The sequence below is a fragment of the Paroedura picta genome, chromosome 4, assembly GCF_049243985.1.
Source record: "Paroedura picta isolate Pp20150507F chromosome 4, Ppicta_v3.0, whole genome shotgun sequence".
NCBI classification, from domain to species: Eukaryota; Metazoa; Chordata; class Lepidosauria; order Squamata; family Gekkonidae; genus Paroedura; species Paroedura picta.
In genome coordinates this window covers 48042619-48056310 of record NC_135372.1, presented here as the reverse complement: position 1 = coordinate 48056310, position 13692 = coordinate 48042619, and the positions used below count along the sequence as shown (strand labels likewise).

Genomic DNA, 13692 nt, shown 5'->3' with positions numbered 1-13692 from the left:
CCTCACAACAACCCTGTGGATTAGGGGAAGCTGAGGGCAGGGAACTGGCCAGCCCAAGCAAGCTCCCACAGAAGAGGAGGGATTCAAATCTGGGTTTCCCAGATGCTATCCCTGCACTCTAAACTGATACACAAAATCATGCATGTTTCTGGATCACCAGAATATGTGAACAGATACCAAAGTGTGGTGTAAGGCCAACAGAAACTTCTCCCTTTGCCATCAAACCTGTGCTTGCAAATTCCATGAACACAGTGTTGGATCTGGTGGCAAACATACAGCTTGAACTGAACGGTACTATGTACACCAGGCTTTCTCAACCAGTGTTTGTGCAACCCTGGGGTTTCCTCACAGCCCTGGAAGGGTTCCCCAAATGGGTGGGAGTTAATTAATTTTATATCTTTTTAAAAATTGTTAAATATTTATTGGGTGATATGACCATATATGGCCATGTAGACCTCTCCTCTCAAATGTCCAAGGATGGGCCTAGAGGGGGCAGGAAGGGGTGGGGGTACAAGTGGGCATGTGCACAGTTATGCTTCCCAACCATATGGTTCATGATCATACCACTTCTGGGGTTTCTCAAAGCCTGTAGAATGTTTCAGGAGTTTCTCAGCAATAAAAAAGTTGAGAAAGGCTGTTGTACACAATCACAACTGCTTTCCTTAGTTTTCTCTTGTTGCTGTGTAATTGGGGAGCTTTGCTGTGAAGAGGGGTGTGTGCCTTTGCTATTTACAAGAAGGGGAGTATAGTGAGTATTTTCCCGGAATTTCCATTAAAAGGATCTTGGGGAGCAGGCAGAGGGCCAATCATCTTTCTGCCTGAGAGAGCCACTGACCAGCAGGGCTGATTGGAGCAATGGACAAATCCAAGAAGAGGCATCTTCAAAGGTTCGTAGGAATTCTCTGTTAGGATTTGGGAATGCTGATAGCTTTTTCTTTTGATTTATAGTGTGTGGGTTGGATTGCACAGACACAAAGATTTCAGATCTTTCCCATTTCCAGGAGGAAGAGGGAGCAGGGTAAAATCACCCTCTTTTCCCATCAGCCTGTGCTAGTAGAAAAGGACGACTTCAGGATGGATTGCTCTAACTAGAGGAGTTCGGGGCTTCTGCTGACTGATTGTAGGAGTCATCCCTCTGGCCGGAGCTAACTGCTTGTTAAAAACTTTTAAAAAAAATTAAAATTCATATAGTACCATCTAGTAATTGATTGTTTAAATAATGGTTGAGGAGCTCATTTCATTCATCATATCTTAAGTTGGCAGGTCTATGCAGCCAGGTGAAGAGAAGAAGAAGAAAATTGTAATTGGTAAGGTCAAAAGACCATGAAATCAAGGGGATAGCGATATGCGAGTCATTTGTTATTATGCCAAGTGTTCTATTGGATTCTATGCATTCTTTCTAAAAAGAAAAACAAATCCCCCCCCCAATTGTTTTCTGCCTACAACCAACCCAAAAAATGATGGGAAAGGAAATGAATAAAATGTATGAGCTAATTTTAGAGAAGACACTTGGGGAGAGGGCATAAGAATGAGCTGATGAAAGAGACTACCATTCTACCTAGTAATCAAGTGAACACAAATAGCAAGAAGCAACCCATTTCCTTTTTTTAAAACCCACAATAACCCACAGTTGGTTCTTGAAACTGCAGCTTTTTCGTTAATATATTCTACCTATCATCTCTATATATGTATTTTCAGATTCAAGTTAGATTTTATTTCAATGCAAATTTAGCTTCACAGAGTCAGCAATAATAGAAAATAGAACACATGCAGTGCAACAAGCACCAAACAATGAGCGGAGATTAAGAGGGGATACACACAAGATAATACTCTCCTCTGACAGGCAGGCAAAGTTATTTGGTCACAATCAGTCGCTTGTGTATCCCAAATGCTTGTAGACAGAATTTGGCAGCTTTATTAATTATCTCCTGGAGGAGGGAGACATGAAGTTGTGATCTTCCTGGTAAGGTTGACAGATTGGGATCAGTGTACTGATTTCAGACATCATTCAGACATCAGAATGGGAAATGCAGCAGAATATTACCCTGTATGACATGGACAAAGTTTTTGAGGAGCAGGACATGATGGTCTCTGCTTTTCAAGAGAAGGTAGAGCACTAAAACATGTCAGGGTAAAGATTTTCTGATATTTTGAAATCTCAAGGGATCTAAAATAATCTGCTGGTTGAAAACATTTAAACAGAATATACAGAAACAAACAGAATAACTGCAAATTTCTGTATCTGTGCTCTATCTAATTGCAGGGCATGATCCCAGAAATACTGTTTAATCCATTTTTGATTCAATCAATGTGTTGATTAATCAACTTGTTGATTGAAATGTTGATGCATCATCTACTAAAAATCTCTGTTCTCAGACTATGAATCATAGAATCATACGGGGCCATATAGGCCATCTAATCCAATCCCCTTCTCAGTACAGGATTAGCCTAAAACAACAGGTTCCCAGGCCCTGGATCATCCTCATCGCTCTCTTCTGAACCCTCTCAATTTTGTCCATGTATTTTTGAAGTGAGGCTGCCATAACTGCACACAGTACTCCAGGTGGGGTCTGACCAATGCAGTATACAGCAGGTTTATGACATCTTGTGATTCTGATGTGATGCCTTTGTTGATACTATCCAAAACTGCATTTGTCTTCTTTACCACCGCATCACACTGTCTGCTCTTATTTAGCTTACAGATCTTGCTCACACACACTGCTACCCAGAAGTGTATCTCCCATCCAGAATGCATACTTCTCATTTTTGTGACGCAAATGTAGAACTCCTCTCTCCTCCCTTTTATGAAGATTGGGATAACATTCACTGTCCTCCAGTCTTCTGGCACCTCTCCAGTCCTCCAAGAACGCCTAAAGGTGATAGGCAAAGGTTCTACAAGCTCTCCACAAAGGTATTTGAGCTCTCTTAGGTGCACACTATCTGGCCCAGGGAACTGAACAGTGCAGCCAGGTGCCTCTCAACAACTTCTCTGTCCATGTCAACCCACCACCCAGACACTATACCTTGCCTACCACCATCCCTACATGTGACCATATTCTTCTGGGGAAACACAGGGGCAAAATAAATACTGAGCCTTTCTGCTTTCTCTCTGTCCTCTATCAAAGTCTTTCCATCTTCACGCAACAGCAGGCCTATTGCCTCATTTGCCTTACATTTGCTTCTCACATATCTGAAGAAGCTTTTTTTGTTAGAGTGGGCTTCCCTGGCCAGCCTCAGCTCGTTCCCAGCTTTGCCCTCTCTGACGGCTGATCTATAGTGCCTAGTAACCTGCAGATACTCTTCTTTATAGGTCAGTCCTTCTCTCTTTTTCTTGAACATTTCCTTTTCTTTCCTTAGCTGCTCCTGAAGTTCTCTGTTCATCCAAACAGGCTTGTTGGATCCACTACCATGTTTCCATCTTGCTGGAATAGTCATGTCTTGAGCATATAATCGTTCCTGAAGCCAGATGGAATTCCCACTTTCAGAAAAGGAAATAACTGGTCTGTGCCTGGTATGGTCAGCTGGTGGAATGTGGACAGGAGCCCTGACAAAACTAACTAGTGATTGGTGGCAGAGATACATCACATCATTCTCTAGGTTGTCACACTCTTTGCCCAATCAGCTTGGCACTGGTTGGGAAAGCAAATGGGACATGCTGTGACAAGCCAGAGACTTATTAAGGATATAAAGTTAACCTACAGTGGAATATAAAAGCTACCACATGGTGTTAGATCAATATCCCAAGCTCAGCATCCTTTTTACTATCAGATGCCACAGGAAAATTCACACACAGGACACGGGGGCAGATTTCCATTCCCGAACGTTCATCTGCAACATCTAATAATCGGCTTCCAGAGCTGAATTGATCATAAACTGTGTACAGCTAGGCTGTCTTCTTCTATGTTAAGGAAGTCCTTTCCTCCCTTTTCAGCACACGCTTATTTCCTGCCATCTTTTTGCTTGCAGAGGCTCCTGCTGTGAAATATGTAGGAGGACAGAATGATCTGGTTCCAAATAATTAAAGCTGTCATGGTGGTTTTCTTTGTGCCAAGGAGTAAATTGCATCTCTATCCCTTGTGCAACTTGAATGATCAATTAAAAATACATGAGACCAATTACTGCGGCCATTCAAAAAGTATCTAGTTGTCACAAATCTCAGGGCCAGAGTTTAACGTCCATGGCCATGTTTCATCATTCATAAAACAGATGTTGATGAGATAGTACTGATAGTCCTATGATAATTCTGTAATTAGTGCCAATGTTTTTAACTATATGAAAAAAGCTTATGACAGATTATTTTTAAATGGTTTCACTCATTGTTTAAATAAATAAATAAATGAAATGTTGACTCTCCAGAAATGGGAAAACCCTATAGTACTGCACTTGGATATGGGAGACTTTGGCTGAAATTTGGGCTTCTTCCTCAACCATTATTTCTTAGGATGATCTTGGACAAGTTGACTATGTCTCAGCCTTCTTTCATAATGATGGTATCTCAAAAGATCATTGGGAAATGAGCAGTATGGCAGGAAGACATTCAAGACTCTAAAATACTGATCACAATGTTGGAACATTCATGATCTGTCATGTGCATGATTCAAAGGGATAAGAAGACTATCCTACAGGGGGCATCAGAAGAAATGTGTATTTTGCATCGTTAGAATAGGAATTTCTTAATGTTCAAATAATTTCCTCCAGTGTCCTGATTGCTCAATAGGAGACTTCCTGCTCCTTGAGTTCACTTTTTCCCTGCTTGTCTCAAGAACTGAATAAACATAATGAAGACAACACAACAATTAGACAGATAGGTCTTGCTTGCTCTCCTCTTTCTATACAATGTTGTTCTCTTTGTAATAAAACTATTTTATACTTGTAAGCCTCTTGGTGCTCCAGTCTCTCACATACTTAAACTCAACTAACACACAGCCAATTGAGAAGGCTGATGAGAGGTGGTGTGAGGTCTTGATCAGAGTGTTGAAGTAGAGTTGGGGAGATGATCAGATCCTCATTCTGCTGTGTAGCTTGTTAGGTAACCTTTCTCTCAGCCTAGCTTACATCACAGAGTTGTTGTGAAGCTACTCCAGAGAAGGGAGAACTATGTATACCTTCACTAGTTCCTTGTAAGATGGACAGGTCAAAAATGTGCTGGATAGGTAACAAATTAAAATAGAAAATTACCTAATTACGTAGTTTGCTTCTTCTGCATTGCACTGAGTATTCACCAAGTTTAAAAGCAAGATTAGTTTTGTCACAGATATACAAGAACAATTTAAGTGAAATGTGAATGTTTTCCTAATACAATATTAAATACATTTTGGTCTGTCCTTCCAAGATTCCTTCCTGAATGAGAATTATGATTAGTGACAGAAAAGCTTTCTTAAAAGACAACTTACCTACCACGATTGTTGTTTTCATGCAATGTGTATTAGCAGGCATGTGTTGAGTGTTTGAGGGCATAAAGACATCATATGGTGAGTCCCTGCAGGCTTGGTTGGCAGCACACACAAACTATATGAAACTGTGTGTGCTGTTAGAGATATCCCAGAATCCTCTGCCAAGGTACAGAGGACAAGGGTATTCAGTAGACAGGAAAAGGCTGAATGTAGGGAGGTTGAAAAAGTATTGAAGGAAGACATTTATTGGTCTTGCTGCAAGATGGGAGGTGTTTTTGAACTTGAAATAACCTGATTATTGGGGCACAAAAATGGTAAGTACTCTGAAAATTGTACTGAAGTAGAAAATTAATGCAAATGGATCAGCAGCAGCATAAGAAGGAATTTACCTTGGTAGAATGTTTCTGATGAATGTTCCAATTTACTTAATTCTTTTTCTCTCTCCTCCCTCCCCCATGTTAAATAGAAAGAACGAGAGAAGGGCTCCAATTTGGCATTCATGTTTCGATTGCCTTTTGCTGCTGGCAGAGTTTTCAGTATCAGCATGCTGGACACCCTGCTGTATCAGGTACTGTGACGGGCTAAGTTTATTGGAACAAATATTTGCATTCTTACCTAGCTGTTCTCTTTACATACATTTCAAGCCTGGGTGCTCATAAATTGCTACAAACTGCAGCCAAACAGCATTCAAGAGGGGGACATGATGACCTTCTTCATAAGCCCTACAATTGTGACCTGTGACATTCCCTGTTTCCAGCTACTAGGCTGACCCCTGAGGACACAAAGAGGCCTGAAGTGGTAATAAGTATTACAATGATGTGAACACAGATAAAGAGCTCATGTAGTTGGGATGGTGTGCATGCAAGGTTGGAAACATCTGGCTGTCAGCCATCTAATTTACTTGATATTTAAAAGGACCTTTTTTGAGAAGACACAGTGTAAAAAGGAAGAACACTAAAAGAGTTCAAACTAGTCAGTGAAACAATAAAACAATGTTACATCAGCTCTGGCCATTGACTTAGGTAAGTGCTGTCAGGTTGCAGCTGACTTATGGCCACCTCAGCAAGGGGCTTTCAAGGCAAATGAGAAAGAGAGATGGTTTGCCATTTCCTTCCTCACAAAGTCTTCCTTGTACTGACCCTGCTGAGCTCCCAAGATCTGACAAGATCAGGCTATGCCATGCCACCTTCCCTTTCACCTGCCATTTAGAAGCTTTCAGAAGCTCTAATTAATAATAAAATAGTTTTATGACCCTTCCAAAAGCAAACTGCCTCAATTCCTAGCAAGTGCTTGCTTTTGTGCGGTGAAGTGATCATGGAAAAAGTTCCGGAATAGACAGATGGTTAGCCCTCCTTCCTGACTGAAGTGATTGCCAAAAGAAGTGGTTGAGGAGAAGATAAGTTGCATGTGGGTAGATATTCAAAAGTTGTCTTTAAGGCCCATTATGCACGGAGTGGAAAGTCCACATTTGGGGTGGAATGGTGGCGGCTAAAATCACCAATTATGCACACCGCGGGCGGCAACCGGGAGCAGAGTCAATGTATGCCGCCGAAAAAGCCACGTTAGCGAGATGTGGAAGAAAGTGGAGCTTCCTGGGACAAGGGCGCAACCAGAAATGGCTCCGGAGTATCCGCGTGCATAATCGGATACTCTGGGTTTTGCCGCCGTTCATCCTGTGCGTAATAGGTTTGCTTCACTTCTTCCTCCTCCTCGTTCTCCATGCCGCCGTTTCAGCGGCCGTGCATAATAGGCCAAAGGGGAGCTCCACCTAGAATGGTTACATCAAAGTTATGATAACATGAGATTGTTCTCAGTTTTATAGAACTCACTGATGTGTGATTTTCTTCAAGTAACTTAAGGAGGGAAGGAACCTGCTCCAAGATGCTTGTAATCTCTAATAAGGTAGTCTTTCAGGGATGCCAATTCCAAGCCTTATAGGGTGTTAAAGGTTAGACCAGCACCTTGTATTATGCCCAGAAACAGAGGGACACTATAATCAATGGTACTGAAAGCCACTGAGCTGTCCAGGAGAGGAAGTTTTACTCCCTCGGTCCATTCACCAGGCTGTTTTAGTCCCACCATGTTGTTGAGTTTGTTGTTGTATGTTTTTGTGTCCTTGGATTGTTTTAATGGGATTTTATTGGGGCTTTTAGCATAGACAATTGTAACCCACTAAGAGGTGGTCTCGGAAATTGTGGGTAATAAATTTAAATAATAATAATAACAACAACAAGAAGGCCAGAAACTAGTTTGGAAATGATCCAAAGAATCCACTTCATCCAGGAATCCATTCACAATCTCATTCAGTCACCTAGCTCAAGATGCTATAAAACTATGATTTGAGGAATATGAATCACAATTGTTTATAATCACAATTATTTATCACACAATACTTTTATTGGTATAAAGCAGATTAGCAAGATAAGCAGAGATAGTCAGAATACATGTCACTTTGAATTTAAAAACTGAAGACAGAAATTTAACCATAATAAAAGTGAAATCGGCATCCTTACCACTCAATAAAAATTGGCAGACCAGGTCTTTTGAATGGTTTCTCCATTTCGGCATAAAAGGTATAATATGCCTTCACTGGGCAATAAACAAGGGAGAATCCAGTAAGATATGTTGAATAGTGTCAGGATAATTTGATTCACAAGGGCATAGTCACAAAGGTTGCTCTGAGGAAGTCATTCCATGAAGCCCGTCTGTTCAAAGACCTCACTTTGTTAGAAAACTGCACACTCCAAAAAAGACAATACGAATCTTACAAACACTAAGAAGCGCTCTTATTATCAGGCGAAATGGGACCATCTTTTAGCGGCATTTAAATCCAATAACAGCAGCTCTTTTTGGGAAACTATTGCAAACGGGTCATTTAAATCTTCTATCTCTTCCCAAACATGGTGCAGTTATTTATTAATTAAAAATATCTAAGGCTGCAGAGCATTATTTCAATAATTATTCTCACCAGCTAACATTTCCAGTATTTGTTATATGCTGTGCAGCACTGACATCTTATTCTTTTGCCTAGCCGCCTTTAACTAATCATTTCAATAAATCCCCTACTATTGTAAATGATGAAATTTCTTTGAACCAATATAAATTTAATTCTAAAGTAGTCATTTGCAAATGGAGTTTATTAAGGTTTTTCTAGCTCCTTATTCCCATTGATTAAAACAACACATTTGAGTATTCACTATCTTCTCTGTTCAGTGATTTCATTCATGCACCCTGTCTCCTCTAATACTGTGTATACTAGGGATGTACATTTGTTGCTATCCTTTCCCAAATGCCCACCAGAATTGGCTCTACATTACAACTGCTAATATAGATGCTTCTTTGGAGTTTAGCGGCCTAAGCCACTGCTCACAATCAAATACTTCTAAAACTCTTGAATTAATTTATTTAGAATCTGTTGACAAGTCATGATCCATAACATTACAACACTCCAAATATCCAAGAGGTTCTTTTAGCCCTTGCCACAGAGTTACAGTTTCAAGGTTACAGTTCCTGTCATCAAATATTATATATACATTAGTTTTCCGACATTTCCCAGGCTATGTCTAGGAATCCAACTACATATGACCAGAAAGGGCCTTGCTGTACTAATGTAATCAATATCAGTCAATCTGATATTTGCCTATAACTTAGGAGTAATGTCCTGTGTAAATTGATACCAATTATCTCTTCCTTCAGAGCTTAATAATGGTAGTTTGAACAATGGTAGTCTTCTTCAGGGTATCTTCTGAATTCAGGGGGACTCCATGATGGATGTGGTCTCAGTTACATAGCTCAGCTCTTCACATGGATAAGATTGCATAGTGGTGCAGTATGTCATTTCCACAGTTGATCCTGCTTCTGGGATGCATAGTCTCACCATTGATATTTTCTTCCCTCCATTGGTCTCCTTTCATACGTCTCATCCTTGGTTTTAAAAGGATTTGTTTACCAGAACAGCATGAACTCTTATGAGTTATCTGCTGCTGGTTTAACCCAGCATTTTCCTCACAAAACAGAACTCTAATTCATGATTAAGATAATTGCTTTCTCTCACAAGGCAGTTTATTCCCTGATGGAAGGTATTTCTTAGATATTTATCATTCTTTCCGAATCACCCCATCCATTTATTATCTAAAATCTTCTCCAGCAAGAATGTTCAGAGCTTATGGTGATCTGGGGATTTTTGGAAATACATAACAACCCCCTTTTCCTTCAGTCAGCAATCCAGTGTTATAGTACGGTAATCATCCTGAATCCTACAGACATCTGTGAGTTTGTGTTGCCTGGCCATTTATAATCTTCTACCTGTTCAACTGTTTTGTTGGGTGTAAGTTATGACACCTGAAACAGCTGCTGCCTGGATCTACAAACTATCTTAATTGGTGCTTCATCAGTCACCATGCATCCTAGCCCACTTTGTTTCTTTGCCACACCCTCCTTTCCCACCAGTCGTATCTACCCATACATACACATATGCCTTCCATTGCCATTCAGTATTGATTAAGAATTGCACATTTTAAAAACATTACTTGAAATCATACCATGTCCTCGTTTTCCATAAAAGAAACCATAGCAGGGTTTCAGATCAGCCTTCCACAAACTACAACCTCGTTGCTCAGTCCACAATCTGTGGCTGAGACTGTCACTCACCAACAGACAACTTGTTTTCATAGAGTTGGAAGGGGCCATACAGACCATCCAGTCCAACCCCCTGCTGATGCAGGATCAGCCCAAAGCATCCTAAATCACCATGGGTCCCTGAAAAAAAGATTCCCACTCCCCTCCCCTGTGTGCTTAAACATAGAAACACACAGGGGAAAGTGCTCACCATCCCTTAACTGAAAAGAGGAAAGAAAGCCTTTCTAGGAATTTGTTGGATTTTAATTGCTGTATTTAACCATTTGTGTGACTTGAAACCTTAGCAATTGCTTCCTTGCTACAGAACAGCAGTTGTTAATCAAGTGAGGTAAAATATAAAATGAGAAGTTGTCCATTTCTAGCGAGTCTTCTAGTTGTTGCTAAGGCCCAATATTACAGGCATCATGTCATGAGAGAGCAAAACAAAGTGAGAAAATTTTCTATAGCCTTCCATCCCTACTTCTAGCAACTGGGTTTAGGGAATTTTGTACCACCACCCAGCCTCTCCATCTCAGTGTTTCTGTCCTCTCACACTGGTACATCACAGTTATTGTAAGAGGAGATGGCAGGAACGTATAGTGTAACAATATGTTAAAAGACTTGGCTTATGCCTGAAGAAACCCAAGTTCAAATCCCTGCTTTCTTCTGATGACCCTGGACCAGTTATTTGCTTTCAGCCAAACCTGCCTCACAAAAATCTATTTGTGCATGGGGTGGGGAGTTACTCTACCTTGTGATAGCCCCCCAACTGCTCCCTCTTGTTGCTCATGGTGGTCTCCACTCCCCTAGGAGCAACATTACAGGGGGATATTTGGGACTGCTTTAGGAGTGGGACACAGGGAAGTTGCCCTTCCAGGTGTGGAATTTAGATATTATCCTGTCCAAAATGAGGAAGAGAGAAAACCCTGTACTGTGTCCTAAGTTCCTTGAAGGAAAGATGGATTAAAAGTGCAGTAAACAGAGAAGTATAATAGATGGTATCTGGACTCTTCAGTGTCTTTTGTATCCATAGGATGGGATATCAAGGCCAATTTGTGGGCTGCTTCTGTTAGCTAAAACTTGAAGGAGATAATGTATATGTATTTGTTTATAAAGTGATATGGATCCCTCTCTCCTGAATACTCAAAATATGCAAATAGACATGAGATTCAAGAAGCAAAGGGGACGATAGAAAACCTTTCTATTAATCTACCATATATACTCGCATATAAGCTGAGTTTTTCAGCCCTTTTTTTAAGCTGAAAAAATCCCCCTCGACTTACATGCGAGTATTAAAAAACAGTTTCCAGACGAGACTGGAGGGTGGGGGTGGGAGACAAATATACTTGCCTAAAGAAGCAAAGGCAGGAACAGCAGAGCCGCAGCAAGCCTGGGAGCGAAAGAGCAGTCTCCGCCTCTCCCCCTCCCTGCCTTAATGAGGATAGCATGAAGCTAGCACGTGTTGCAGGAAGCTCTGCAGGAAGCTCTGAAGTCTCTGTCTCAGAGGGAGAGCAGAGAGCAGAAGGAGGAAACGCCCCTAGAGGAAGGAATAAAGGCAAGAGGCGTCAGAGGGAAAGAGGAGGGAGAGGGAGAGGGAGGAGGGTGGGAAGAAAAGGGAAAAAAATCCTGCCCAAAATAGGGGGAAGGGGAGGAAAGGCGAAAAAGCCACTATACAAACACCACCCTCTGCTTATATTTGAGTCAATAAGTTTTTCCAGCATTTTGTGGTGTAATTAGGTGCCTCGTCTTATAAGCGGGTCGGCTTATATGCAAGTATATATGATAATTCCAATCTTTCTTGTTCTCAGAAAGGAAAAGCCTTCCCTCTGTGAAAAACCATTCTCCCTCCACTTCCTATACAGTAAATTCCAAAAGAGATTTAGAAATACAACTCATCCCCTTGTAACTGTTTCCATCCCTTCTATTCCACAAGTGGTTTCCATTCAAGCTAAATACAATCATGAGGGTGGGGGAAATTCTGTGGTACCTCTAAGAGGATAGGCAATTTTTTGTTTTAAAATCCTACAAGGGATTTTAAAATCTCTTATTCTTTCTAACTTTGTTGCTTGTTTAGGGTTTCTGGTGGTCAAAACAGCCAACAAGCAGCCAGCTCCCTTAGGCATATTAACTGGTCCCAATAATTGAATCAAGCAACCGGGGGAATATTTTTAAGGGATTTAGAACCAGGGAAAAGACAAGCTGGGCATACAATAAAAAGAACTGTAAGACACATATTTATCGCCACTGTTGAGTGCAGAGTTAATGAATATCCCGCTGCTGAGAGGTGATTTAGGGAGCTGTGAGGTTTTTAAGAACTCTGTCGTGCCAACTGCTTGACTTCTGCTGTTTTCTGCCTTTAGCAACAACAAAAAAATGATGATCAGGTTTTGTACATCGCACTTCATCTGTGAGAAGCTGAAATGTGTTCATATGCTTTCCAAGGTTTCTTAGCTGGCTTTGAAGATAGATCTTGTCTCTAAGGAAAAACTGAGAAACTCATCAGTAACTTAAATTGATAGTATCTGAGAGGTGGTCTATATGTTACAGCCCATGGAGCTGTCCTTTCCCATCATATTTTAGTACAACACGTTGCATGTATTGGTTGCAAGGATGAGTTGCCTCATTCTTGGAAGCAAACATAACTTAGGTGGATCACAGACCAGGGACACAGGGTGGCTTTGATTCACATGATAAGTTAAATTTTTCTTATGCTGCATTTTTCAGCACTAATGCCTTAGAGAATAATACTTCATACCAGTCTTTAAGCGAAATTTGTCCAATGGCATCTCACGGCCCTAACAGAGCTGGCCCAGTTCCTCAGGGTGTATAAGACAGAGCTCTTCCACCAGACATTTGGTTGAGGCCAGGATAGTGACTCAGTGTCATTTTGGTCCCTCCTCTAAACCTCTAAAACAAAATATCCCTCTGCTGCTAGAGAGAATTTCGAGCCGGTTGCAGATTGTTATTAATGCTGTGTGTGATGATGCTGGGATGTATTTTATTGTGTTGGGTTGTGTTCTTAAGGTTTTAATATTGTAATTTTAAACGGTTATAAGTGGCCATAAGCCAGCATTGCTGGGAGTGGTGGATTAGAAATTGAATTAAATATATCAGGAAAATTGGCAGGATATAAACATCTGAGAGTCAGACTGTTCTACTGCAGACCAAAGCAGCTACTGACCTGAAATTATGCCAATACAGTTACATTAAATTACAAACAATTTTCACTGTGGTTGTGTAGCACTTGGAGTCTATATTCCACCACTCATTATACAGTCAGTTAACCATTCAGTAATACATTATTATTTATTCATATCCTGCCTTGCCATAATGCTCAAAGCATCAAACAGATAAACATCTTTCCATAAAATAAATGCGTACTGTAGCCTCTGCCAACTCACTTATTAAAGCAGGAGATGATTGGCCTTGAGTGGAGGTATTCTGCCAATAGGGAAAAGGCAGTCTGAGGGATCTGCCCAGCAATTGCTGACAAAACCAGACTGCCTTTTTCGTATTGGTAGAATATGCCCCACTCAGGGCCAATACCAGCACTTGCTGGGTGAGCAAGCCAGTTATGGTGCCAAGAGACTGGAAGGAGAAAGGCCACCAGGTGCAGAGTTGGCCTTAATGCCCCGAGGGCTCTGTCATCACCACCACCTCAGTGGGCTACAATGGCATACAA

At 41.0% G+C, this 13692-nt stretch overlaps 1 protein-coding gene across 8 annotated transcripts in view; it reads left to right on the top strand.

Annotated features, from left to right (window-relative positions):
- The window catches only part of KCNT2 (potassium sodium-activated channel subfamily T member 2), a 274796-nt gene that overhangs the window by 236643 nt on the left and 24461 nt on the right, over window positions 1-13692 (top strand). For 4 of the 8 annotated variants that reach the window (XM_077332706.1, XM_077332705.1, XM_077332704.1 and 1 more), the window contains 2 exons: window positions 780-887; window positions 5860-5961. In XM_077332706.1, coding sequence (XP_077188821.1) covers window positions 780-887; window positions 5860-5961 — 210 coding nt within the window. The remainder of the gene's footprint in view (window positions 1-779; window positions 888-5859; window positions 5962-13692) is intronic. The other 4 variants (XM_077332711.1, XM_077332710.1, XM_077332709.1 and 1 more) reach the window with 1 other exon arrangement.